This window comes from Arabidopsis thaliana, chromosome 2 (genome assembly GCF_000001735.4).
Source record: "Arabidopsis thaliana chromosome 2, partial sequence".
Taxonomy (NCBI): Eukaryota; Viridiplantae; Streptophyta; class Magnoliopsida; order Brassicales; family Brassicaceae; genus Arabidopsis; species Arabidopsis thaliana.
The window spans coordinates 4,359,571-4,385,966 of NC_003071.7; the positions used below are offsets into that span (position 1 = coordinate 4,359,571).

The 26,396-nt window shown below is 37.7% G+C and overlaps 2 protein-coding genes and 4 pseudogenes across 6 annotated transcripts; 3 read left to right on the forward strand and 3 right to left on the reverse strand.

Moving 5' to 3' along the window:
• Positions 1 to 2,298: 2,298 nt before the first annotated feature.
• Positions 2,299 to 6,349, forward strand: AT2G11010 (uncharacterized protein; the record flags this gene model as incomplete). The annotated part of the gene is made up of 9 exons (NM_126832.1): positions 2,299 to 2,410; positions 2,742 to 3,100; positions 3,230 to 3,422; positions 3,499 to 3,746; positions 3,770 to 3,904; positions 3,938 to 4,072; positions 4,283 to 4,683; positions 5,777 to 5,888; positions 5,963 to 6,349. The coding sequence occupies 9 exons, from the start codon at positions 2,299 to 2,301 to the stop codon at positions 6,347 to 6,349; spliced, it is 2,082 nt and encodes a 693-aa protein (NP_178873.1).
• Positions 6,350 to 6,629: 280 nt separating this feature from the next.
• AT2G11015 (hypothetical protein (DUF3287)) lies at positions 6,630 to 7,070 on the forward strand (the record flags this gene model as incomplete). The annotated part of the gene is made up of 1 exon (NM_147288.1): positions 6,630 to 7,070. One exon carries the CDS (start codon positions 6,630 to 6,632, stop codon positions 7,068 to 7,070), a length of 441 nt encoding a protein of 146 aa, NP_671825.1.
• A 215-nt stretch (positions 7,071 to 7,285) lies between these two features.
• On the reverse strand, positions 7,286 to 10,641 carry AT2G11020 (annotated as a pseudogene; the record flags this gene model as incomplete). Its single annotated transcript has 1 exon — positions 7,286 to 10,641.
• Positions 10,642 to 11,258: 617 nt separating this feature from the next.
• On the reverse strand, positions 11,259 to 15,400 carry AT2G11030 (annotated as a pseudogene; the record flags this gene model as incomplete). Its single annotated transcript has 1 exon — positions 11,259 to 15,400.
• An 893-nt stretch (positions 15,401 to 16,293) lies between these two features.
• AT2G11040 lies at positions 16,294 to 20,081 on the reverse strand (annotated as a pseudogene; the record flags this gene model as incomplete). Its single annotated transcript has 1 exon — positions 16,294 to 20,081.
• A 94-nt stretch (positions 20,082 to 20,175) lies between these two features.
• On the forward strand, positions 20,176 to 25,861 carry AT2G11050 (annotated as a pseudogene; the record flags this gene model as incomplete). Its single annotated transcript has 1 exon — positions 20,176 to 25,861.
• Between the last annotated feature and the right edge of the window lie 535 nt (positions 25,862 to 26,396).

Consider the following 26,396-nt stretch of genomic DNA (forward strand, 5'->3'; position numbering starts at 1 on the left):
ACAGTATAACGAATTCAAAAGGAATTAACGAATTCACATAATCAACCCCAAAATCGAAAGCAAAATAGTAGAATTTACAAGGATTTTAAAAACAATTCAATCATTAAATCTCAAACAAAATTCAAATTCGAAGCATCAACAAATGTCAAATTGTCGATTGAATCAATATCACGAATCACATAAGCAACAACAAAATCGAAAACGAGACATTTAGGCTAAAATTACAAATTCGAAATCGATTCCATGAGAGAAAAACAAACATGGGGAAAACAAGAGATTGAAATGAAGACTGAGACGGTGAAATCGATAACACGAATCCGACAATCTCCGACGGCCACGACGCAATGCGACAGCGACAATTAAAACAATCTCCGACGGCGATGACAGACGAAGAATACATATGACATCAATTGAAATTAGATCGATTAGTCTCTGTAGTTCACTAAGGGTATTTTGGGGATAAAATAATTAGGTGGGGTAGAAATAAAAATGGCTAAAAAATGGGTAAAGTTTAAAAGGAGCATCATGAAAAGGGCATTAGAAAGAATTTTACATAATTATATAATAAAATATGTTTTCCTTATAAAAATGGTTTCTATCACTAACTCTTTAACCATCAACAACCTACTATTTTATTAAATGACATTGTTTTTTCCTTAGATTCTTATTGGATATCTCTTCTAAGTCGTTAATATTCATTTTCTTTATTTTTGAATTAGTATTTATTTTGCATTTTTCTCTAAACTACAATATGTTGTTGTATGTTTGTCTTTGTTTGAGGTTAGTATATTTTTTACTCATCGCTATTTGCCAATTTTCATAATTATTTTGAATCAATGGTGGAGTATTTATTAAGATATTAGTTTGTTTAGTGACAAAGTATGAGATAATATATTTTTTTACAAATGTGAGTACTTACAATTTGTTTTCTTATAGGATTAACAACTGATTGTATAATTTTTTTAATCCTTTTTCTATTTTTCATATTTTTCTTGTTTAGTTAGTAACTTATAATTAAAACATTTAGATTAATTTTCTAAATTCTATAGTTTTAGAAAATAAACATATAATTTTATTATATATAAGTATAGTTTCCTTATAATAATCTTTTTATATTCTTCAAACTGTTTAAATTGTATAATTTTGTTGTAATTATTTTTTTATAATTTTTTAATTGTTAAATACAAAACTTTTGTTTGCGACATAACAAAAATCTCCTATGAAAATATAGGTATTAAAATTGCATTGATAGATTTGAAATTTCGTGTTTTTTTTAGTTGAAATTTATCCTCTTAATTATATGATTTTAATTTTTACTTATTTTGAAAATCTGTACTTTTCATTTTTTATGCATATATCAAAATAGAGAAGCATTTCCATATGTACATGTGTGAAATCTCATTAATAAATGGACATAACTTTATACTTTTATTTTTTATAATATTTTTTATTTTTTATAATGCATAGTTTCATTATAATTATCCTCTATCTTTTATAATATTGTTCTAAAAAATTTATTTTTTATACATGTCAAAATCTAAGATCTCTAAAATTGACCCGTGTTATAATCTCCTGAGTTACTATCAAAACCGTACTTTGTATAATAAGATCCCTTTAGGTAGACAAATATTTGTACTTTTTTATGTTAGTATCCAACATTATATTTTGTTGCCTAAACTGAACATTATTAAATTGTTAATTATAAGATTTCACCTATAGTATACCTTCCCGTATTAATATCGATCCAAACTCGTCCCACCATATAACTATACAACACTGGTTATTTAGAATTTCGATTGCCCTTTAAGGATAACAAAAGAAAGAAACAACAAATGTTGTTTTCAAATAGATATTCCAAAACCTTGTCTAGATTAATTAAAATGGTATGAATTTTTTATTTATTTAATTACTTTTACATATTAATTATTCTACACAATTTATGAAATACTAATTGTTTTTTCTTTAGTATGTGCAGGTTGACCCATTAACGATCCGATCCAACGCTTCTTCACCTGAAAATTTGCTTGGATTCTCTTCGTTTAAAAACAATACCAAATAAACAAACTTTTGCCTGATGAAATCAATGACCGATCTTGGATGCAAGTTTAAAGAGTCTTTCCTCATCGTTCGTTCAGTTTCTTAATCGCTTCTTTGTATTTTCAAATTCGATTGATATTCTGTAAATTCCCTCATTTTGGTCAATTGCTTTAATGTAACTTCAAATTTGAGTTTTTTCATTCTCTTCAAACTCTGTTTTTAATGGATTTGATATGGTGAAGGAGAATACACTAAACATGGATGGGAAGAAGAAGGAGAAGCCAGCAGCTCAGTTTCACTCAATCGCATAGCCGGAGGAATCACCCACTCTATATCGTTCACGTGGCAATCTTTGGTTGGTCCCGGACTTTCGGTGCGGGATTCGACACCAACAATTAGCCCTCCAAGTCTTTCGAAGTGTTATCCTAATTCGGAAGACTTTAATGCTTTAATGTACAAAGATTGCGCTAGATGATTGTATGATTTCCCACCAAAATCTTGTTACTCCCTTGATTCCGGCACTGTCCATATTTACCCGTATGACATCTGTCACCATTATGACCACATCTTAATTATTTACCATTAAAGCGGGAAAATCCTTCACCTTCCCCCACGACTCCCAAGGCGGTTCCATCATCATCACCAGCTTGCGTGAGGTAAATTTATTTTATATCTTTCTTTTTTTTTACGCTTTTCTCTCTTAGAACAAAGATCCTCTCTGTTTTACTCTACCAATTTTTTCTTCGAACACCGGATTTTTTTATTCTCTACGATGAATCCTGATACTGAAAGACCCGAATCCCCATCTTTCAACGAGTGTGGTTATAGCAATGATATATGCACTCGCCCGAACGACATCGCCGGTCCACACTATATGTCTACTTGTACCCTTCAATGCCTTGAGCGACTGAAGGAGCTTTGCCGGATTCCGCCGGAGATTATGACGGAATCAAAGATGCATGGTCCCATGGAGTCCCCGGAGGACCATCGCTCCGGTTATTTTTGCGTTTACGAGATCTATTTCAAGGGCTGCGGGTTGACCTTTCCTTTTCCTGAAGCCTTGGTCTGTTACTTGGAAACTCTTGGAATTGCCCTGTCCCAACTAACCCCCAACCTTCTCTGAACTATCTTGGGGAACATAACTGTTACGGCGGAAGCCGGATACGTTATCGAGGTTCCTGAACTAAACAAGCTTCTTAGCGTGAGAAGTTCATCGAAGAAAACTGGGTACTTTTCGGCGTACCCGAATGCCAACAGGAACCTCATCTCGCACCTCCCGAACAAGGATGAGAACTGGCATCAACCTTGGTTTTTGATTAAGAAAACCCTTGCTTCAATCGGAAATCTTTCCGATGTGCTTCCATCGAAGTGGTCTACGAAACCCGGTAGAAATTAGGTCGCATATACCTTCTCTGTTTACCTTTACTGTTTATTGACCAAATCTGTTGTTTCACTTCGCAGCTTTCATCGCTCGGACTCTCTCGACCGAGGAATTCATCGAACTCTTCAAAATCGTCTTCGAAGGGGAAACCCTCTGGAATTCCTTCACCCGTGACCGGTTTATAGAGGCCAATCACAAACTCAGAATGAGCCCTCCCGGACAGCTTCATCAACTTCCGCCACCTCCTTCCCTATCTCAAGGAACATTAGCCCGTGATCTTGCTTCTCGGTGGAAGGTGATATCAAAGCCGATGGCTGAGGCTTGCGAGGTAAACAAGACGTTCCTTGCTAGTTGACAATGGTAGCGCCGAAGGGGCCAGATCGGCCGATGCGTTTAGGTCAACACTCCGTCCTGAACGCCATGGTGGTCGTTCTCCTCGGAGAAAAAGATATCCCCGTCGTGACTCTCCTCGCTCTTCTCCCCGAGGTGGACTGAGCAGCGAACCCATTGGTAATTTAGTTTGCAAAAAGAGAGACAGACCGGCTCGTGGCAGCTCTTCTCCCCGAAGGGACAAATCAAAGGCCCGGACTTTTGACAGATAGCGTCCCGGAATTTGAGAACGCTTCTTACTCCATGCTTACTATTCATCGCGGGGTAGTTTCATTTCCCTTTTTCTAATCTTGCTATTCCTTTACGTACTAACTTACTTTCTCGGGCTTATACTCAGTGCCAGGCAAACAGCAAACTTAACGACATGGTTGAGCACTATGAAGGATTGCTGCTTAGTAGGGAGCAAGACATCGACACTTGGAAGGGCAAGTTTTCTTCCCTCGAGGCTGACCTCCGTCCCTCTCCGGTTCCAAGCAAAAATTGGAGGACCAAGTCGACCATCTCTCTTCTGAACTCATGGAATCAAACGGCGAGTTGCAAGATCAGTACCGTAGACATGACAAACTCCAAGATGAACTCTCAGTTGCCCAAGATAGGCTTTCTGAATCTGAATCGGTTGCTTACACCTTGAACAACCAGTTCACCGAACTTAAGGCAAAGTACAAGGCAATCGCCAAGCTTCGAGATGCTGAGTTAGCTAAGTCGGCGTTAAAAGCCAGAAAAGAAGTGAAAGGTCGCAGGATAGAGCTGATTCAGGGGGCCATTCTTTTCATTCAAACCGAAAAGGCAAGATCAGAGCTGGAATCTAATATTAAGGAGCACGAAAGCAACCTACTCTTGTTGGACCAGGTCCACGAGGAGGATTTCAGCGAGGAGTAAGAGAGGTCCGATTTGACAGCCGTTTTATCCGAGAAACATAGCCGCCTTCTTGCTCTCCCCGCTTCATCCTTCAACCCTCAGCACTTCAAAGAGTTCTTCATCGAATCACCCCCTTTGGGTGAATCGGGTTTAGATTGGGCTGGTAAACTTTCATACTTAAAGTTTTATCACTTACAGTTTTTTTATATATACTCTTTACTGATTTGAACTGTTCTCCTCAGGTTCAAGTGAATCGGATGATACTGCTGCACCTAAGGTGCCTGCCATACTGGTAGAGATTGTTGAACCTGACCCTATTTTGCCCAAAGCTCCTCCGTTGTGAACAGCGAGACGGAGATCATCCCGGATGATGAGTGTGATGCTAGGCACGAGCCGGGAACCTCTTTCGAGACACTCCCTGGCGTTGAACCGAATGAAACCGAGACGACTGATGTCGAGCCCGAGATAGCTACGGATTAATAGTGGTTGCGTCCACTTGAAATTGGAGGTTGTCCCAAATATTTAAGAACTTGAAATTAATTATTGGATAAGTATTTACCTAAGGAGGCTTTTAAACTTTTTTTAAACTATGATCCCAAGAGGGTTTGACTAAAGTAGAATGCGGGTTTGCAAAGTCCGCCTTTAAATATTTTGACCATGTGGTTAAGTTTCGAGATTCTAAGGTTGATCAGACCTTTCTAATAGAACGCGAGAAATGAGCTCATCTTAACGCGAATTTCCCATCTCGGGTTGAGTTAATTCATTACATTTATTGGGCTTGGGCCTTAACTGTTATACCTTGTATTTAATGGGCTCTTTGTCTTAAATGCGACGGTTGCCATTTCCCATCCTATTTCTCGAGAAACCGGAAAAAACCTCACGCCTTTGAGGCAATAATTGCCTTTTATCGATTTCCAAATATGGCTTAAACCATTCGGACACGCCATCATTATTGAATTTTTGGTTTCAAGACAAGATCTAAACCTCTATAAATAAAAGTTTATCTATCACCGAATTTCCCCCAAGTATGATTTTAGAAATTTACTTGATAAACACCACGAGAATGGAAAACGAAGGAGCCTCCACTGTCTGTCCTCTCGACCCTGGCAGTCCATTGTTTCTGTCCGGCGATGATTTCGAACCTGCCGGCGTTCTCTTTCCACACACCGCTTTCCACTTTCCTCCGAAAGATAAAAAGGAGGCGTACGACTATATGGACAAGGTCGGGATTCATTCTTCTTCCCTCTATTACGATTCTTCATCTTTTTTTTATATATTTACCGGTTTCCATGTTAGGTTGTCGACAAACATCGCCGCTTGTGCGATGAGAGGCAACGTCTGGGCCTCAAAAGGCAAACGCTCGAGGCCCGAATCGCTCGAGTGGAGAGGAAGGTGAGGGAAATGGAGAGTGATCCCTTTCAATGGGAGTTGAGGAACTTCGACTGCGTTGCCAAGATCCCGACTATGCTTTGGATGTACCTCCGCGCTCGTGGTCAAGTTCTCGGTCTCGTGAATGCTCATGTTGAGGTGGTCCCATCCGATAGCGAGGAGGACGACGAAGAAGAGGACATCGACCCCTCGAATTGTGTCAAGAATGAACCCAAGGTAGACGACAAAAATGAAGCGTCCACTTCGAATGCTGAATCGGCGATGAAGGAGCATGTTCCTAAACCTCTTCCATAAATGTCCCCGAACTTGCTACTTACTTTTTTTTATTTTTTTTTTAACTCGTTATGGGCTCCGGCTCATTTTTAATTTATGGAAACTTTTTTATTTCCTTGATCTCAAAATACTCGTTTTGGAGATATGTTTTAAATGCAGGGCCAACTGGAAGGCGTAGGTCTTTCCGCGAATCACTCCGGCCTCAAATAGAATTGCAATCTTCAAAGGTGCCAAGTCCCTATAAATTGCGACTCCAAGTTTTCTTTATTTTTTATTACAACTTTCTTTTCCTTTTGCAGCTATGGAGTTTAACCTTCGATGTTCGGAGTCCATGCCAGACTTTTCTAGGGTCGGAATGATGGATGAGGACATCCCAAACGTGCGGGGAAGAGGGCCTTCTCAACCTCGTGGCTTCTTAAGGTCCCAAATCCGAGCTCCATGTGCATTGATGAAGGGACTTTCTGACATAGACCAAGAAATCACGATGGCATTCATCAAGGCTCTTGCGGTTCAGCACCAGAAGCGTTCGTTGGAAAGGAGGAAAATCCGAAAAAAGATTAACCGAATATTACGTAGGGTTATTGCGATATCGAGGGAACTTCACACCCTCAACTCTCACCCCGGGGACTGGATTGAGCTTGGAATTTCCGAATTTGATCGCATACCGGATTGTATGATGCCGATTCTTGAACTCGCTGGTCAAGGAGTCCAACTGTTCTACAAGTCGAGAAGAGTTTCTTAATTTGAAGTGCTAGCGTGACGAAACTTCGTCTTCTTTGCTTACTGCTTGAATACTTTCGTTTTGTTTCCTGTATTTGCATGTTCGCGTAGTCGAACTTTTCTTGCTTTGTTCGTTCGCACAGTCTGAACTCGTTCCCAAGCTGCGTACGTACCTATTTCAAGATCAAGCGACACCGTAGTTCATGTACATAACAAAAAACGCGTGTTTACTTAAACATAAAACTTCTTTAAAATGACCACATTCCAAAGACCCTAGACAGGCATGTCTTCTTAATCTTTTAACCTATAAACACCATTCTGATCCACTTCGGTAATAATATAAGGTCCTTCCCAATTAATATCGAGCTTGCTTGCTCATTCTTCCTTTTTATTGTTGAAAACGCGCTTTAGAACGTAATCACGTACAAAGAAAGGTCTGATTTTGATTTTGGAATTGTAATATCGAGCTGCTGCCTGCTGGTAATTCTGAATCCGGATCAAAGCTTGGTCTCGCCTTTCGTTGATAGTATCTAACGAATCATCGAGCATTGCTGAGTTTTCTTCTTCGGTTAGGGGAGCCTCTGTTCAGCAAAGTCCATACACGTTGAGCTCGGCCGGGACCACTGTTTCCATCCCATAAACTAAAAAAAACGGATTTTCCCCAGTAGACCGCCTAGGAGTTGTGCGGTAAGCCCATAAAACCTGTTGAAGCTCGTCGTACCAACCTCCCTTCAAATGATTCAGGCACTTTTTTAGATTGGTTAGGATTGTCTTATTTGCGGCTTCGGCTTGACCATTTCCTTGTGGATAACGTGGAGTGGAGTAACTGACTTTGATTCCCCAATCTGTACAGAAAGTTTCGAATTCGTGCGAAATGAATTGTGGTCCGTTGTCTGTGACTATCTCGTATGGGACACCATGCCGACATCTGGTATTTTTCCAAATGAAAGTTTTTACTGCCAAATCTTACGTATGCTTCAGCCTCAATCCATTTTGAAAAATAATCAGTTAAGACAAAAGATATTGTACGCCTCGAGTTGATCTGTGCAATGGTCCAATGATATCCATCGACCACCTCATAAACGGGTATTGGGCAGAGATAGAAAAGAATAACTCCAAAGATTGATGGATTAGAGGTGCATGAAGTTGGCAACGCTTACACAGCTGGGCGTACTTAACACAATCTGTTATCATAGTGGGCCAATAATATCCCATTCTTTTAATTTTGAAAGCCATTGCCCTTCATGATGAATGACTACCACACAGACCTTCATGCACTTCGCTCATGACAATTTTGACTTCGAGCCCAAAGATGCATAGTAGGTAAGGGTCGCTGACACCTCGCTTATATAATGCGTCCTTTGACAAACAAAATTTTGCGCTAACGATTCTCATTTTCCTGGCCTGCCACTTATTTTTTGGGAGCTTGCCTGTCACAATGTAATGTTTTATTGTCTCCCTCCAATCAGTCTCCCAATCTTTAGCCTGAATTTGGTCAACCTCGTGAAATATTCTTGGTTCCGGTTTGGGATGCTCGTTTAGCTCAAGTATATCCTCCTCGATAAGTGGCTCGGTCTCTATAACCGTTTCTGGAACTGCGTCTTCTGTCAGGTCAATAGGCTCCTCGCTACTATTTTCTTTAGATGTGCCAGACTCAAATATGGTTGAACCTTTTGACTTCCTCCACTTTATGGAAGTAATTCTATTCTCAGGCTCACCAAGCTCACGCGCCGCAGCTCGAGACCTTGTAATGACGAGGGTCCTTTTTTCCTCCTTAATGTTCTATTCTGAAATGCATTCTACTGGAGTGACTCTTTTTACCAAAGGATCTGACGTTGACGCCAGCGTGGCAAGTGCGTCCGCGGTTGTATTTTCTCCTCGAGGTATGCGAATGAGTTCAAATTTGAGATATGCTTCCATTCTTGAATCTTTGGTTTTGTAATATCCATTGAACTGGTTAACAACCAGTTGTGAATCACAATAAGCGATCAATTCTTTAGCTCCAACTCCTTGTGCCAACCTAAGTCCAGCGATTAGAGCTTCATATTCTGCCTCATTGTTAGAAGCATTGAATAGCAAACAGAATGATTGCTCAAGAATTTCCGATGTGGGAGATTCCAACTTGATTCCCACTCCTGTTTTGATGAACATCTATCTACATGCAACTTCCAAGTTTCATTTTGTGGTTGCTCCGGCGCGCCAAGTACTGGTAGTTTGGTCAGGATATCTGCCAAAACTTGGGCCTTCATGCTGACTCGGCTTTTGTACTCTATATCATACTCACTTAGCTCCACTACCCACTTCGCCAATCTTCCGGACTGACTTGGACTATGAAGAATTGTTCGAAGTGAATGATTGGTTAATACTTCGATCGGATGAGATTGGAAATATGGACGCAACTTTCGGGCAGAAGTTACAACCGCAAGTGCGAGTTTTTCCATCATTGTATATCTAGTTTCTGGATTTGTCATGGACTTACTTACGTAGTAAATCGGCTTCTGTTCTCCGCGATCCTCCCGTATCAAGACTCCACTAACTGCAAGGTTCAACACTGAAACGTACAAATAGAGCTTTTCATCCACTTCGCGCTTGGACAGTACGGGTAGAGTTGTTAGGTATGCCTTAAGCTGTCCAAATGCCTCTTCACATTTCTCATCCCAAAGGAATCCTTTGTTTCCTTTTAGAATTTGATAAAAGGGTATAGATTTATCTGTTGATATTGAAATAAAACGGTTTAGAGCTGCAATCCGACCCGTTAACCGTTGCACTTCTTTGAAATTTTTTGGAGACGGCATGTTGAGAAAAACATTGATTTGGTTCGTATTGGCTTCAATTCCCCTTTTTGTCACAATATAACCAAGGAATTCCCAGGATGGAACTCCGAACGTGCATTTTGTCGGGTTCAGCTTCATTTGGTATTGATTGAGAATTTCAAAACATTCTTCTAAATGCTTAATGTGGTCCTTTTTCTTTAACAACTTGACCAACATATCATCTTTGTAAACTTCCATAGTCTTCCCAAGATGTTCGTGGAACATTTTGTTGACCAATCGTTGGTAAGTAGCTCCTGCATTTTTTAAACCAAAAAGCATTACTTTATAACATTAAATACCTCTATCCGTGATAAACGATGTTTACTCCTGATCTTCGGGATTCATCATTATTTGATTATAACCCGAGAAGGCATCCTAAAAGTTAGTAACTCGTTCCCAGCGGTAGATTCCACAAGACTCTATATGCAGAAGCGGGAAACTATCCTTCGGGCAGGCTTTATTGAGGTCTGTGAAGTCGATGCACACTCTGTCTTTTCCATTCTTCTTCTTGACCACAATAGAGTTTGCTACCCAATCTGGGTATGGCACCTCCCTTATAGACCCTATCTTTAAAAGTTTATCTACTTCGTCATTTACCGCCTTTGCTCGTTCCACTCCGAGTTTTCTTCTTTTTGGTTTTACAGGCTTGAATCTCTGATCCACGTTTAGCTCGTGGCAGATTATGCTTGGATCTATGCCACGCATATCCGCTGCTGACCACGCAAACGATGCTTTATTTTTGTTCAAAAGTTCTATTATGGCTTCTTTTAATTTGTCGGTTGATATGATTCAAACTACCTAGAACTACTCTCTCAAATAAGAGATCAATTGCAGTATTTTAGGATCGATTTCACGGAGTTCTTTTGTTCAAACAGTGAGTTAAATGTCGAGATTAAGCTAGCAGGGTGTGAGTGAAATAGTAAGAAAACAAAATAAGAAAATAGAAGATTGATTGTGTTGTAAACGATTTAATAAAAGAGGTAGGAACAGGGTATTCTCAGGAAACTATTGGTTAGTAGATCTAATTAAAGCTAGGTTGTTATCGAACCATTCTTAAACTCAAACTCTAATTATGGAATAACCGGTGGGCGTGCCGCAAAACTCCCTATATCTATAGCTAATAGTGACCGGAGAAGCCGAGAGACTATCAACTTAAATATGCATTCTTAACGAGTTCAATTGTTCATCTTAGTAAATAGGCCGATTCTTATTACACACCTAGACCAGACTCATCAAATAATAGATCCAACTACAGATTCCTATGGCGGGCATATCTATTGTCTGGATTCAAGATCTAGTTAATTACTCTAGATCTAGCATTAGGTATAATTAGAGATGAAGAATTCTAAAGATAACCTAGCAAAGGGGGCAATCTACTAAACCATATGAATCCCTAATGAGAAACCCTATTCCTAACAAGCAGACTACTCAGACATATTGAATGAAACAAACAACATAATTGAGATAGAAAGCATGAACACAGTGAATAGAGAAGGGGAAAGAAGGGATCTCTTCACTGTATATAGATCTGAATGAAACTCTGAATAACAATGGATGAATAGCTTATGTCTCTTACAATAGGGTTTGCAAAGAACTTGATAAAAGACTTGATAAAAGAAACTTAGGTCTAAAAACAATATATATAGACCCTAAAAACGTCTAGGGACTAATAATGCAAATAGAGAAATCTTCTGGGGCAAACTTGAGCTTCTGGAAACTCGAAAGCGGCTAGGGTTTTTGCTGGGCCAGAACTGGTGTCGATCGACACCAAGAGTGTGTCGGTCGACACTCCTCGCTGATTCCTGAACCAAAATTGTCCTTAGCTTCCTTTTCATTAGGTTTTGCTCCAAAATGTCTCCTTATCTCCAATGTTGTCCCATTGCATAGAATACCTGAAAAGACACAAAAAAGACTCGAGAAATAACATAAAGACTCAAAATCCTATACCTAAAACAAAGATAAATCGGTGAATATTGGGTTATATCATCGGTTAGAGTAGCTCCAATTCGAACTTTCCGATTTGGCTTGTCCTCTTCTAACATTATTTCTTTCTTCGCGGGCTTCGTTAATTGCTATTGGATCTTCAGACGGTGGCTAGCTAGATAACATGTCCGAGAAGCTTTAAAGTGATACAAAACCAAAAAAAAATAGTAATATTAGAAGTTGTTTCTCAAGGCAAATCATTTGTGAATGTAAAAACAACTTAAAAACAACTCTGTTCCTGGGTGATTTTTTCTTCTCGAGTAGATAGTGGTGTTTGTATAACATCTTCATCATCTTTCTTGGTCTCTTTTGGAACATGTAAACCAAAACATCAAAGCAAATTTTTTCTTTTTTTAAACAATTTTATCATGTCTTTTTCAAAAGTTAAGGAATGCATACCTCTGTTATTTCTTATTTTTGTTGTTGTGATTCTTTCTCTGTGGGTGCAGTATCATTATCTTCATCATCTAACAAAATTACATACGCTTCTTGATCTGCAAAATCATTATGTTCATCATGTTCTTCTACTTTTTCTTCTTCCTCTTCTCTTCCTTCTTCCTCTTCCTTTTTTTCATCTCCTTGTTTGGGATTCTCTTGTTTTTCTGTTTCTTCATCATTGCAAGTAGAATGATGACCTCTGTATTCAACCTATATAAATAATTACAAGTTTTATAAGTACAAACCATGACACATTTGTTTGTTCCTTAAAATCGGAAAATTAGTCATGTAAATCACTTTTCAAAAGCATTTAAAATCCCTTGTAAATACTTATCGAACACTGTCTATCCTTTAAAAACGGCTTAAAATCTTTAAAATAGAAGCTTTAAAAATCCCTTGTAAAAACGATAATCACAAAGATTTATAATTTCAATAACTATAAGCCATTATAAAACTTTATTAAAACTCATACAGATTAACATATACCTTTTCTTCTTCTTCTTCATCTTCTTCATCGTTTTCTTCTTCCTCTTCTTTTCCTTCTTCCTCATGTTTTTCTTCTTCTCCTTGTTTGGGAATTTCTTTCTTTTTTGTTTCTTCAGAATGATGACCTCTTTATTCAACCTGTATAAATAATTACAAATTTTATAATAACCCAAACTTTTAAAATTCCTCGTAAATACGTATCAAACACTGCCTATCCTTTAAAAACGACTTTAAATCTTTAAAACTCCATTTAGAAGCTTTTAAAATCCCTTTGTAAAAACGATGATCAAAAAGAATTATAATTTCAATAACTATAAGCCTTTATTAAACTTTATGAAACCTCATACCGATTAACACATACCTTTTCTTTTTCCTCTTCTTTTCCTTCTTCCTTTTCCTTTTCTTCATCTCCTTGTTTGGGATTCTCTTGTTTTTCTGTTTCTTCATCATTGTTAGTAGAATGATGACCTCTGTATTCGACCTATACAAAAAATTACAAGTTTTATAAGTACAAGCCAGGACACACTTGGTTGTTTTTTAAAATCAAATAATTAGTCATGTAAATCACTTTTAAAAGGCTTTTAAAATCCCTTGTAAATACTTATCGAACACTGCTTATCCTTTAAAAACGGCTTAAAATCTTTAAAACTCCATTTAGAAGCTTTTAAAATCCCTTATAAAAACGATAATCACAAAGAATTATAATTTCAATAATTATAATAAGCCTTTTTAAAACTTTATTAAAACTCATACATATTAACACATACCTTTTCTTCTTCCTCTTCTTTTCCTTCTTCCTCTTCCATTTCTTCATCTCCTTGTTTGGGATTCTCTTGTTTTTTCTGTTTTTCAATCATTGTTAGTAGAATGATGATCTCTGTATTCGACCTGTATAAAAAATTACAACTTTTATAAGTACAAGCCAGAACACACTTGTTTGTTCTTTAAAATCGAATAATTAGTCATGTAAATCACTTTTAAAAAGCTTTTAAAATCCCTTGTAAATATGTATCGAACACTGCCTATCCTTTAAAAACGGCTTAAAATCTTTAAAACACCATTTATAAGCTTTTAAAATCTCTTGTAAAAACGATAATCACAAAGAATTATAATTTCAACAGCACATACCTTTTCTTCTTCCTCTTCTTTTCCTTCTTCCTCTTCCTTTTCTTCTTCCTCTTCTTTTTTTTCTTCTCTAGTAGAACTGGCAGAAACTCTTTCGATCCCTAAATAGCCCTCCACCCTTCCAACTTTTTTCTTAAGAACTTCACAGTTTTCATAGACCAGTGCTACTTTCTCACCAAAGGACATTAATTTCCTTTTTCTGCTGTGATGCACAATTGTTTCAATTGTAAGTTTCATTACATGATCAATTCTACTTTCATGTCCTTGTTCCACTTGAACCAACCCTGACACCAATCCTTTTTGCTCATTCTATACCCTTTGATCACAAGATCAAAAACATCTAACAGATCATTGTCTTCAATATCCTTCTGTGAAACCAAGTGGTCATATTCATGAGAATTAACACCAACTATTGGTGTACTTCAAACTGCAAAGATAAACTAAATTCCAAACTATGTAAAAATCATGTACAATGCTTAATTAACCTTTAAAAATCCCTTATAAATTGTTTAAATTGCCTTTAATCCTTTTTAAATCCTTAAAACTTGATTGTAAAAACTATTGTAAAACATACTCTTTATTTATAAACAGTGTTTAAAAAAAAAAAAGTCATAGGTAAGAAAAATGTACCTTGTCACCATCTGCAATTATTGTTACAGCTTTTGCACTTGGAGACGATGTTGATCTCCATTGGAGAATTAATGGAATATTTCCACTAGATGATTCATCTCTAAGCCAAACTTTTCTCCCAACTTCAGAACCGATGATAATGCCCATATGTGAATTGTAGAAACAAATCGACTATATTGTTTCCTTAACAAAGTGTCAATATTGAATTTCTTCACTTCAGTTACCAAATATGAGTAAACAATCTGCGCCCATCGATACTTGCAGAACTTTTCGAAATCACTAGCTCTCTGCAGATTCTCAATTGGCAGCAAGGTAGTCGGATTTTGAGCTAGCAATATCCCCTCCACTAGTAACAAACCCCCCAATCTCATTCTCTCCTTCTGGCAGCATTTTTTTGGATGTAAGATCGACAAATCACATTTTATCATTAATCCACAAATCTTTTTTCTGCTTTTCTTCAAAGTCTGATTATCTTCTATCTACCACTTTTCTATCTTCTTCTCTTCACATTTGGACTGCTTCCTGATGCATCATCTATTGGAAGTTATGTTGTTATGATAAACTCTTTCAGGGAGAATCACATAGGTTGATCAGCAAATAAAAACCACAATTCGTCATTGCTGGTTAGTATCCTTCTTTTGAGTAAATGATGGACGATATGGCTTGAAAAGGCTATGTCATTGCATTCAACGAATTCCACTACAGGACCCAAGAACGTGTCCATTAATGTCTTGTACTCTATCGGCTTTAATGCTTCCCTGGCCTTCAAGACAATTTTGTTTGATGAATGCTTTGATACCCTTGTAACATTATCTATTTCTCTGCCTAGTTGAAATAGTCTTGTAGGGAAGTACAGTTTCTTTGTACTCATTTTCTCAAAACCTGATGAAATACATTAACACAGTCTTTAAATTAACACAATTTTGAATATCGTTTTAAAAACCATTGTAAATCTATTGTGCTTGTGTAGTTTCGAAACATAAACACAGTCATTACAAGTCATTTTAAGGAAGTACAGTTTCTTCGTACTCATTTTCTCAAAACCTGATGAAATACATTAACTCAGTCTTTAAATTAACACAATTTTGAATATCGTTTTAAAAACCATTGTAAATCTATTATGCATGTGTAGTTTCGAAACATAAACACAGTCATTACAAGTCGTTTTAAGGACTTTAAAACCCCTTGTAAAACCATTTTTAAAAATCCTTCATAATCCTTTTCAAAGACCTTTTTGAAATTTTAAATCTTTGAAAAGCACACAGCCGCCAAAAATAGAAACCAATAAACCCTTTTTCAAACCAACTCTAATCAACTGGTAACCCATCAATTAAGTGAGGATCTATAAATTAAACCACAAACCCAAACATCAATCTATTTATTGGTGTAGTTTCAAAACAAAAACCCTTGAAAACGGTTGTAAATCCTTTTAAAAACGGTTGTAAATCTTTTCATAATAACAGCTATTGCATCTTTTTCAACACTTTTAAAATTCTTTTAAACAGCTAGTAAATCATTAAAAAAACCTGCTAAAAAGCATGTTTAACATTTTAAAGCCCTTTCCATTCAAATCAAAGCACCTGTTAACCCAAACAACCATTATACAATAATTGTGTTAACCAAGAGTTGTACTAAATAAACTTCATAAAATTTGTTCCATACAGATGTTCATAAAATATTCAAATGACAAAGTTTTATGAAATAAGAAACAAAAGCTGCTAAATCTATCTTATACTCCACTACTTTTTGATTAGGAATCTGCTACTCCTGCATAGTGACTGACCCTAATTCTGTGATGATGTCAACAGCCAATTTCTTCCTTGAGTTTCCGATAATGTTTCCTTCAAGGTTTGAATGGTTGGTATACATTGAGTAACACTCCATAAACTTCAACATATATATACCGGAATCTTCATTTCTAGGAGCCTACCACGAAAAACCAAAAGAATTACTTGAGCAAAGAGGTCAAGACTTAAGGAATCTTCATTTCTAGGACTATGATATATTAAAGAAGTTACCTGAGGAAAAGTGGTCAGGACTTTGATGCTAAATGGAGAGACATCGATGTCTTTTTTTTTGAGGATGTTCCGAACAATGTATGGCATAGCTATAGAGGAGGCACCAACATATTTTTTCTTGACTTCTTCTGTTAAATAAGAAGCTGCATATTCCCATATACAAATTGTATTCTGTTCCAAGTATATTAGCAAGGCAACCCAACATTTTCCTTTGATACAGAAAGGAGCCAATATGCACTTGGTATCTTCCTCTATTATCAGCTTACAGATTTCTTCAGATGGAAACTGAAATCCCTCTTTAAAATCCAAAAACTCCATGTATGACTCATCAATCGCATTTACGAAAAACGATCCAACAAATACAACTGTTTTGTTTTTGAAGATTTTTGGATTGCTTTCCTTCCTCGTTTTCAATAACTCCAAAGCTGCATCAACATGCTAAACACAACAAAAATAAAAAAATTATCATATTAGAAAATCTCTTTAAAAACGATTGTAAACCATGCAAACCCTTTTTAAAATACCTTGTAAATCATTCTATGCCACTTACATATGTTTTTAACGATTGTAAATCAAGTTAAACACTTTTAAAAGCTTTTAAAATTCCTTGTAAATCATTTTATGCCACTAACTTATGTTTCTTAAACGATTGTTAATCAAGTAAACCCCTTTTAAAAATTTTTAAAATCTCTTGTTAATCATTCTTTACCACTTTCTAATCCTTTAAAAACGATTGTAAACCATGTAAACACTTTTTAAATTCCCTTGTGAATCATTCTTTACCACTTTCTAATCTCTTAAAACCGTTTATAAACCATGTAACCCCCTTTTAAAATCCCTTATAAATCATTCGATGCCACTTACTGATGCTTTAAAAGCGATTGTAAATCATGTTTTACCCTTTTAAAAGCTTTTAAAATCCCTTCGAAAACCAATTTTACAAGGATTTTTAGACATACCGTTGTTGTTATTGCTTTCCCTGGCGTCTCTAGGCTTGTAAACCACTTTGTATTTATAATATTTTCTGCGATTGATAGTGGCCTACAACAACAAAACTGTCACCAATGACTGTTATATTTTTAAAAAAACTCACTATCTTACTAACAAAAACTCACTTGTTTTTTCTTGACTTCTTCCACTCAGCCGATTTCTCAAATCTTGTTGCATCAACTTTCGCAAATGGATGCAATATTGGGGGCTTCTTCTTTAGCTTTGAAAGGTGCTTTTTAGGAATAGAAGGAAACGTACCTCGCTTACTCTTTCTTTGTGTAGCGGGATGATCATCATTACTGTCGTCAACATTATCAGCGTTATCACCATCACTGCCAATAGTTTTCCTCTTCTTACTATGTGCCTATCAAAAAGAAAAAAAATAGATTTTTTAAATACCTTGTAAACAAAATTTTCAATCTTGCAAGCATTCTTTTAACAGAAATTTCTCGCAATCTCATAATAAATTAGATACTAACCTCTTTCCTTGTTGGAACATCAACATCAGCACTATCAACTTGTTTCTGCCTCTTTCTCGGCACCTAAAATAGTAAAAAACACCGTTTAAAAGTACTTTTAAAATCCCTTATAAACATCATTACAAGACAATTGACAATTTTTTAAAACAGTACCGTTGCAAACACTAACCTGTTTTCTTGTTTTAACATTATCCTCAGCATGAACACTTGGTTTAACTCTCTTGTTTTGAAGTTGCAAGAAAGATAAACTTTTTAAAGATTTGAAAAAAACATAATATATAAACACTTGGTGAGATAATACAAATTTTTTAAAATGTTAACCTCATTTCTTCCTCTGCTAACTCTCTTCTTATCCTTTTGAACATCTAGACTTTCTTCTAGAAAATATTGAAATTTGGTGTAGAGGATCGTGGAGTAGGAGACTGATCCTTCAAAAGATAATAGAATGTAAAGTTATAAAAAGGATACTAATCATTTTTGTAAGACTTTTAGAGAAATAAGATTACTGCACTTTTGATGATTCTTCAGCTATTTCATCACTAACATCACGTTGGGTGTTTTCATCATCACCCAGATAGCTCTCATACTGTGTGTTTGGCTCTTGGATTGAATCTTCAAATGTGTCATTTTCATTCTACAACAAAATAAAACAATAAGTCAATCGATAATATACGTAGTAAACCTTTAAAATACCTATATGATACATTGTAAACCTTTCTAAAAACCTTTTAAATAACTTTCTAAATACCTATTTAACCTCTAAAATACATTGTAAAACCTTTGTAAGACCTTTTGAATAACTTGTAAAGATTTTCAATTACCTCTGCTTTTCTTTCTAGTCTTCGTTCTTCTTTAGACTGCGGAAAAAGAGTACATTGTAAAGGTTTACTACGTATTTAACCTCTGCTATTCTTTCTAGTCCTTCATCTTCCTCAGATTGCGAAAAAAAAGAGTACACCTTTTTAATTAACTTTTGTAAATTGATTTAAGTACATAAAATCTTTAAAACTTTTCTCTTACCTTTTGTTTTCTTTCTTCATCTTCATCAGATCTCTGATTATTCTTTTCCTCCATTTTAGTGTTCTAAAATCCTCTCAATCAGCTCGACTCTCTTGTTAAGATCTTAAAGGATTGTCAAAATCCTGTCAAGCTTCTCGCTATCAAATATTTTGTTATTCATTTTCTGTTGACCTACTTCTTCAAGGGCAACAAGAACATCAACGCATCTTGTATTCTATTCAGTTTTCTTCATTTTGTAGCCCATCTTAAGAAGTTCCAAAACTTGTTGGAATTCTATGTCGTCTGTGCGGAAATCAGGAACTAAAGACTTGAAGTCTTCTAGGTTTCCAATAATTGTATTCACTTCAATCTACAAAGATACAATAACATTAAAAATCTTGAGAAAGCAGAACTTCAAATCTCAAAACCATTCTAAACACCTTTTAAGAGCTCTTCAAATTCTGTAAATAGACAAAAGCTTACCTCAGAAACATCATTTACAAGGTTTACAACCTTGAAAAACTCTGGCGTGGTAGTGCTTTTCCACTTCAATATCAATGGATATTCAGATTGGCATTCCTTATCTCTAACTCCATATGCTGCACCAAATGCTGGAACTGCGCTCAACACCCATATGGTCCGCACGAGTCCAATTCCTCTCAGATCATATTTCATCTTTTGCCCAAGTTTTCTCGTCCATTCTCAGAATTGAATTTGATAGAACACTGAATGCTTCTTTACCCCATGGTTGGGCTGTGTACATCTCAAAATCAGAAGCATGCTGCAATCTTAACAAAGGTATCTTCTCTCTTTCAAATGGTGTGAATAGAATTCCTTCAGTCAACAATACTGCACCAAGACACAGCTTTTCTTCATTTTCAACAGCAGGTTCACCTTCCTTAGTTTTTGGAAACAATCGATCTTCGAGATCACCAAGAGTATATACTCCTTCCCTCGCCCAAAAGTATGGTTCTTTTACATGATCTTTGCCCTTTCGTCGAAGTTCCCTATTAACAGGTTCACATTGAATTCATGTAAGAATAAAAGACAATGTAGAGACTATTATTACACGTTTTATAGTAAACACTTTAAAAACGATTGTAAATCATGTTTAACCCTTTAAAAAGCTTTTAAAATCCCTTGTAAATCATTCTATGTCACTTACTTATGCTTTGAAAACGATTGTAAATCATGTTTTACCCTCTTGTAAGGTTTTAAAATCCCTTGTAAATCATTCTAGACCACTTACAGACCAGTTGATATTCAAGACCCACCTAATGTTGATCAACCAAAAAACATTGGTGCTGGTGATGCCCCAAGAAATCATCACCAAAGACAAGGGATAGTGCCACCACAAGTTCAGAACAACAACTTTGAGATCAAGAGTGGTCTCATCTCCATGATCCAAGGAAACAAGTTTTATGGTCTACTTATGGAAGACCCCCTAGACCATCTTGACAGCATTGATAGGCTTTGTGGCCTTACCAAGATTAATGGTGTCACTGAAGATATGTTTAAGCTCAGACTATTTCCCTTCTCTTTGGGAGACAAGGCACACCACTGGGAGAAGACTCTACCCCCAGACTCCATCACCTCATGGGACGATTGTAAGAAAGCTTTTCTTGCCAAGTTTTTCTCTAACGCTCGCACCGCTAGATTGAGGAACGAGATCTCAGGTTTCAACCAGAAAAACAATAAAACTTTCTGTGAAGCTTGGGAGAGGTTTAAAAGCTACAACACTCAGTGCCCCCATCACGGTTTCAAAAAGGCTGCATTATTGAGCACACTCTACAGAGGAGCTTTACGAAAGATCAGAATGCTACTTGACACTGCCTCCAATGAAAACTTCCTGAACAAGGATGTGTAGAAGGTTGGGAGTTGGTCAAAAATCTAGCACAATCTGATGGGTGCTACAATGAAGACTATGATCACTCAATGAGAGGAACTAGAGGAACTGAGGATAAACAAAGCAAAGATATCAAGGCTCTGAATGAAAACTTAGACAAGCTGTTGCTGGCTCAATAGATGCAGATACACTACATCACTGATGAAGAGCACTTCCAAATGCAAAAAGGGGGGAATGATTAAACTGAAGAGCTGTACTACATTCAGAACCAAGGAGGATTTAACAAGGGCTACAACAACTACAAGCCCACTCCTACAGAAGCACTAATGTTGCTAACCCCCAAGATCAAGTGTATCCACCTCAACATAATCAGTCTAAGCATTTGTTCAGTACAACCAAGGTTATGTCCCTAAACAACAATTTAATGGAGGCTACCAACAGCAGAATCCACCACCAGGGTTCACTCAACAACCACAACAAGCCCCAGCAACTCAAGATCCTAAAATTAAGCAACTCATTCAACAAATCATCCAAGGACAAGCTACTGGAGCCATGGCTTTTGAAAAGAAGATAGCTGAATTACACAACAAGATCGATTGTTCCTACAACGATCTGAATCTCAAGTTTGAAACTCTGAATTCAAAAATCAAGTATGTGGAGAGTCAATTTGCATCAACTTCTGCTCCGAAGCATCCTTAGCAACTTCCACGGAAAGCAGTCCAGAATCCAAAGGACTATGGTACTGCTAATTCTATCACCATCCACCAAGAAGATGAATCTCCACCAAGTCATCAGACTCCCAATACTGAGGACAGTATGATTCAAGAAGGGGGGGGATTCAACTCAAATTGATGCACCTGCCACCCAGCAATTCTTCTGGACAATAGAGCACACACCTTTGCTGAATACTCAACATTCTGGAAAAAAGTTCAAAATTGAAAAACTCAAGCAAGAGCAGAATCAAGAGATGATTAGCAGTGCCAGCACTCAAGAAACATACAAGAAGAAAGTCATCCAAGAAAAGCTTGATGATCCCGGTTCATTCACCCTGCCATGCTCTCTAGGACCATTGACATTTAATAGGTGCATTTGTGATTTGCGAGCATCTGTTAGCCTTATGCCTCTCTCTACAGCTAAAATGCTAGGGATCATGGAATTCAAGTTCTGCAACTTAGCCTTACTCTTAGCTGACGGTTCTGTTGCACATCCTCATGGTCTAATAGAAAATCTGCCTGTCAAGATTGGAAATGTTGAGATACCTACAGACTTTGTGGTATTGGACATAGATGAAGAAGGCAAGGATCCCCTGATCCTAGGCAGACCATTCTTAGCTTTAGCTGGAGCAGTCATAGATGTCAGGAATGGAAAAATTAATCTGAACCTTGAAAAAGGCATCAAGATGAAGTTTGACATCAGAGAAGCTTCAAAGAAATCAACAACAGGAGGTCAGAGTTTTGGAATTCAAGATATGGATGTTGATGAAGAAACAGAAGCTGAAACTTCACCAAAAGTCAACTATACTTCTCAACTTAGCAAGCTGAAGAGAACTTTTGACCACAAGAAGAGAGCAACAGAAAGGCTATCTCAGACTGAATATCCTACAGAAGATAACTGGTATGAGATGAGAAAAAAAAATAAATGGCAAAGAAGAGTCATAGAAGGATTATCTTCAAGGGTGATGAAGCTGAAAGATCAACTATGGATCTTTGAAAAAAGAGTTAAAAAATTTTCAAATGGTATTGACCTTGAGAAGATGGAAAATGCACTAGCTATCAAGGAGGACGAAAATTTCACAACAGAACGGTTTGCACCAGAAGATCAGAAAGGAGTTCACTTAGAGGAAAGAAGTCTAGAGAGCAAGTTGTTGAGTGTGGAGGAAACTCCTATTGTGACTTATTCTCCAGGAGTGCCTAAACAGCCCACCAACCCCTCTGCTGAAGATGAAGACTTGACACTTGATTCTGTTACTGAAGAACTTCTGGAACTCAGGATAGAATACAAAGCTCAAAAGGATACCATTGGGGAGCTAACTTACAAGATGGAAGGACTGAACCATGCAATCTTGGAACTTCAAGAAATGGTTAAAGGCTACCCCAGTTTTGAATTTGAGGATTGGTCAAAAGAGCCTGGTTCAGAAGAAGAAGACTACTCTGCTGATCAGAAAGAAGCTTACTTTGAAGAAAAATCAAATGAGTACTCATCCTACCATATCTCAAGAGAGGATGCAGAGTATGATTCAAGCACCAAAAATTCAACCACTGAAGATGAGGATTTCTCTGTTCCTCTCTTCAACCTCTTTTCTGACTAAGCTCTGTAAGAGTCAAGTTTAGTGACTTAAAACAAGCTCACTTGGGAGAAAGTCCCATATCTATCCATGTAAATAACTTTCTATTTTTCTTGTTATTTTTGATGTTTTTGTTTAAGTGTTTCAGGTTTGTTTTAGTGACCCTAAGGTAGTCAACGGTCAAGTAAATTCAAACCAAGTCAAGAAAAATCTAAACCGTTGATCGAGCAAAATGAGGAGGAGTATTTTTAACCATTGATTTGGATGACCAAATGAGAGGAGAATCACCACCGTTTGATCGAGTGATTTTTTGCGATTCATTCTGGTCCGTTTGATCGAGTGATTGAGGATGGAGGATTTCTCACCGTCCGATCAAGTTAAGAAACCAAAGAGATCCTCTTCGTAGACACCGACGCCTCGTGACCCGCCTCCATTGAAACGTTGTTGTCCCTTTGTCTTCTTGTCCCCCCATAATCACTTTGGTCCCCCCATTGCAATTCTCGAACTCAACAACCTCATATCTCCACCTCCCATACCAAAGCATTCTCGAATCCTTACAATTCCCTCTTTATCTCCTTCACTTCCCTTTCTTATCAAAAACTTTTCACAAATTCATTGTTTCCTCCATCATTCAATCTCCTAATCTACTGAATTTTGGTTTTGAGTTTCTCCCACCTTTGTTCTTGATGATGAATAGGCGCTCGCTTTTGTCAAGGATTCAGAACAAAGCTCTCTCCCCATCGAAGAGGTACCCAACACCTTCTTCGCATGCAGCTGCTCGAGGACCTTCTGAATCATCACCCTTGGGGTCGAGCATGAGAGAACAAGCAAGTTTCAAGCTCGATCATAGTGAATCGAGCCAAGAGGAGGAAGTGATGCAAGAAGAGACCTTCAGCTCTCCAGCTGGAAATACTCGATCCCGAAGGTCGAGTAAGACCTCTACAAGAGAATTCTTAAGGAACAAAGCAGATATCACTCAAGGGAAGAAGCCCGTGGGGAGGAGGTTGGAGCTGGTAGATGAAGACTCCAAGGAAGAAATGGGTTCACCAGAGGAAGATGATCAAACAGAGAAAAGAGGCGATGATGATTTGGAATCAGAAAAGTGTGCAACTCGAAACGAGTACTACAAGCTGCTGAAGCGCAATGAGTTTTTAGGAACTCGGTACTCTCATCCTGAGACCATGGAGAGACTCGGCATCTATGATGATGTAGACTACATGTTTAAACAGTGCAGCCTGAATATTCACATGTTTTCGGCCAATGGAGGAAGAGACTTTTCAGTTTCTTTCATCTGTGGAATAGCTCTTATATGGAGAGTTAGAGGACGATGAAATCAGGCCAGACGGGAGTTTGGGGTACTTGGAGTTCTGTGTTTATGACGTAGAGTATCGACTTCCAATAGAGCATCTCGAGCTGATGTATGGATTTCCAAGCGGAAAAGACACGAGTCATCGTTTTGACAAGAAAGAGCTTCAGTCATTCTGGGCCACGCTTGGATCTAAGCATGGATTTTCATCCTCTAGGACCAAGAGCAACGAGATAAGGAGTCCGGTGGTTAGATACTTTCATAGGTCCTTGGCAAGTGCGCTATTTGCAAGAGAGCGGAATGGAACCTTTGTCAATGGAGAACTAGAGTTGATGGAGACAGCACTGCAAGAGTTGCTTGGTTTAGCATCGGATGGTACAATTCTAGCTGGAGATCAGACAAACACTTCGGTCTCATTCTACCTAATCGAGCACCTGCTGAGTTACAGAGGATGGGCTAAGGGACTTAAGAAACTAGGAAGAATGGTTGTGGGAGGAGTTATGACACCAATTCTGAGAGCTTGCAATGTACCTTTACATTCAACGCCGATTCCTCCGAGATGGATTGATATGCAGCACCTTATCAATTTCAAGAGTTTTTGGTCGCACCAGAAGAATGGCATATATAAGTATAGGTTCGATCACCCCACAACAGGACAATCCATTTTTCTCCTCCCAAACCCCGCTTCCACTTCGATCAGAGATGGTGGCAACATTGAGTTTTGCCCACCAATGGAGAACCTCTATATTTCAGGTGATGAAGTTGTGCCGGTGGAAGGAGTGAATGATGATGAGGCCCCAATCCATCATTCTGATAATGAGGCAGAACCTACACAACAATTTTACTTTGAGGAGTACTCAGCACCAAGGCAAAGTAAAGACTCAAAGGAGATTCACAAGCGCCTTGGTTTCCTCCAAAGCTGGTGTAAGTTCCAAGACAAGGCTCTCGCGGCACTCAATAAGAAGTTTAACAATCTCCAACTCAAGATCAGCTGTTCTTCCTCAACCACAGCAATGCTACAGAACATGCCTTTTGGGAGAAGCGGATCCACTCGTCACGAACCTATGCATTTCGATCCGCCTTCGCCACCAAGACAGTCTTCATATGAGCCAAGGGAACACCATGCTGCACCTTCACCACCAAGGCAATCATCCTTCGAACCTAGAGAAAAGGAAAAGAGGAGCAAGTTGAAAAAGCGAAGAAGAACAAGGAAATCAGACGCTGGAGCAAGCCACTCTACTGCACCACTTGAGGAGCCACTCGGTCAACAACCCGAGCAAAGGGTTGAGCATCCAGCTAATCCAAGTTCAGCACAACGCATTCCTTGGAGTTACACAAAGGAGAGTATGGACGATTTCGTCTCCTCCTACTTCACCTGATAACTGACGTAACACCACCTCTCCATTGTATATACCATAACATCATTTTATTTTTCTTTGTGTGCTTTGTGCTTTGGTCTTGAATTCTCTTTCAGATTTTTATTACACAAGGGATTATGAAATTTAAGTTTGGGGGAGGGTTCAAGACATGTTTAACATTGTGTTCTCTTTTCTTATTTCAATTTTTGCATCATCTAAGGCATAGAAAAACCCATACAAATTTGAAACATTTTCAGAAAATGATTTCATAAGAAAAAGAGTGTCATGAGATTGCATATCATTTTAGGATTGTATATAGAGTGTTTGCATTTAGGATTGCTCATTTGCATTGGGGATGATGATGATTTCAAACCGATAAGCATGTTTTGATCCAATGAAGTAAGTTCAATGCCCAGGTTGTTAGTTCTCTGTTGCATAACCGATTGTATCTTTGAAGTAAGACCGCACCCTGCTATGAATTTCACTACAACAAATATCAACATTATTAGCCAGTGAAAAGCGCTATAATATGTCATTAATAGCGTTTTCATAAAAGCTATCTTATGCCCCTATTATTGTAGACCCCCACATAC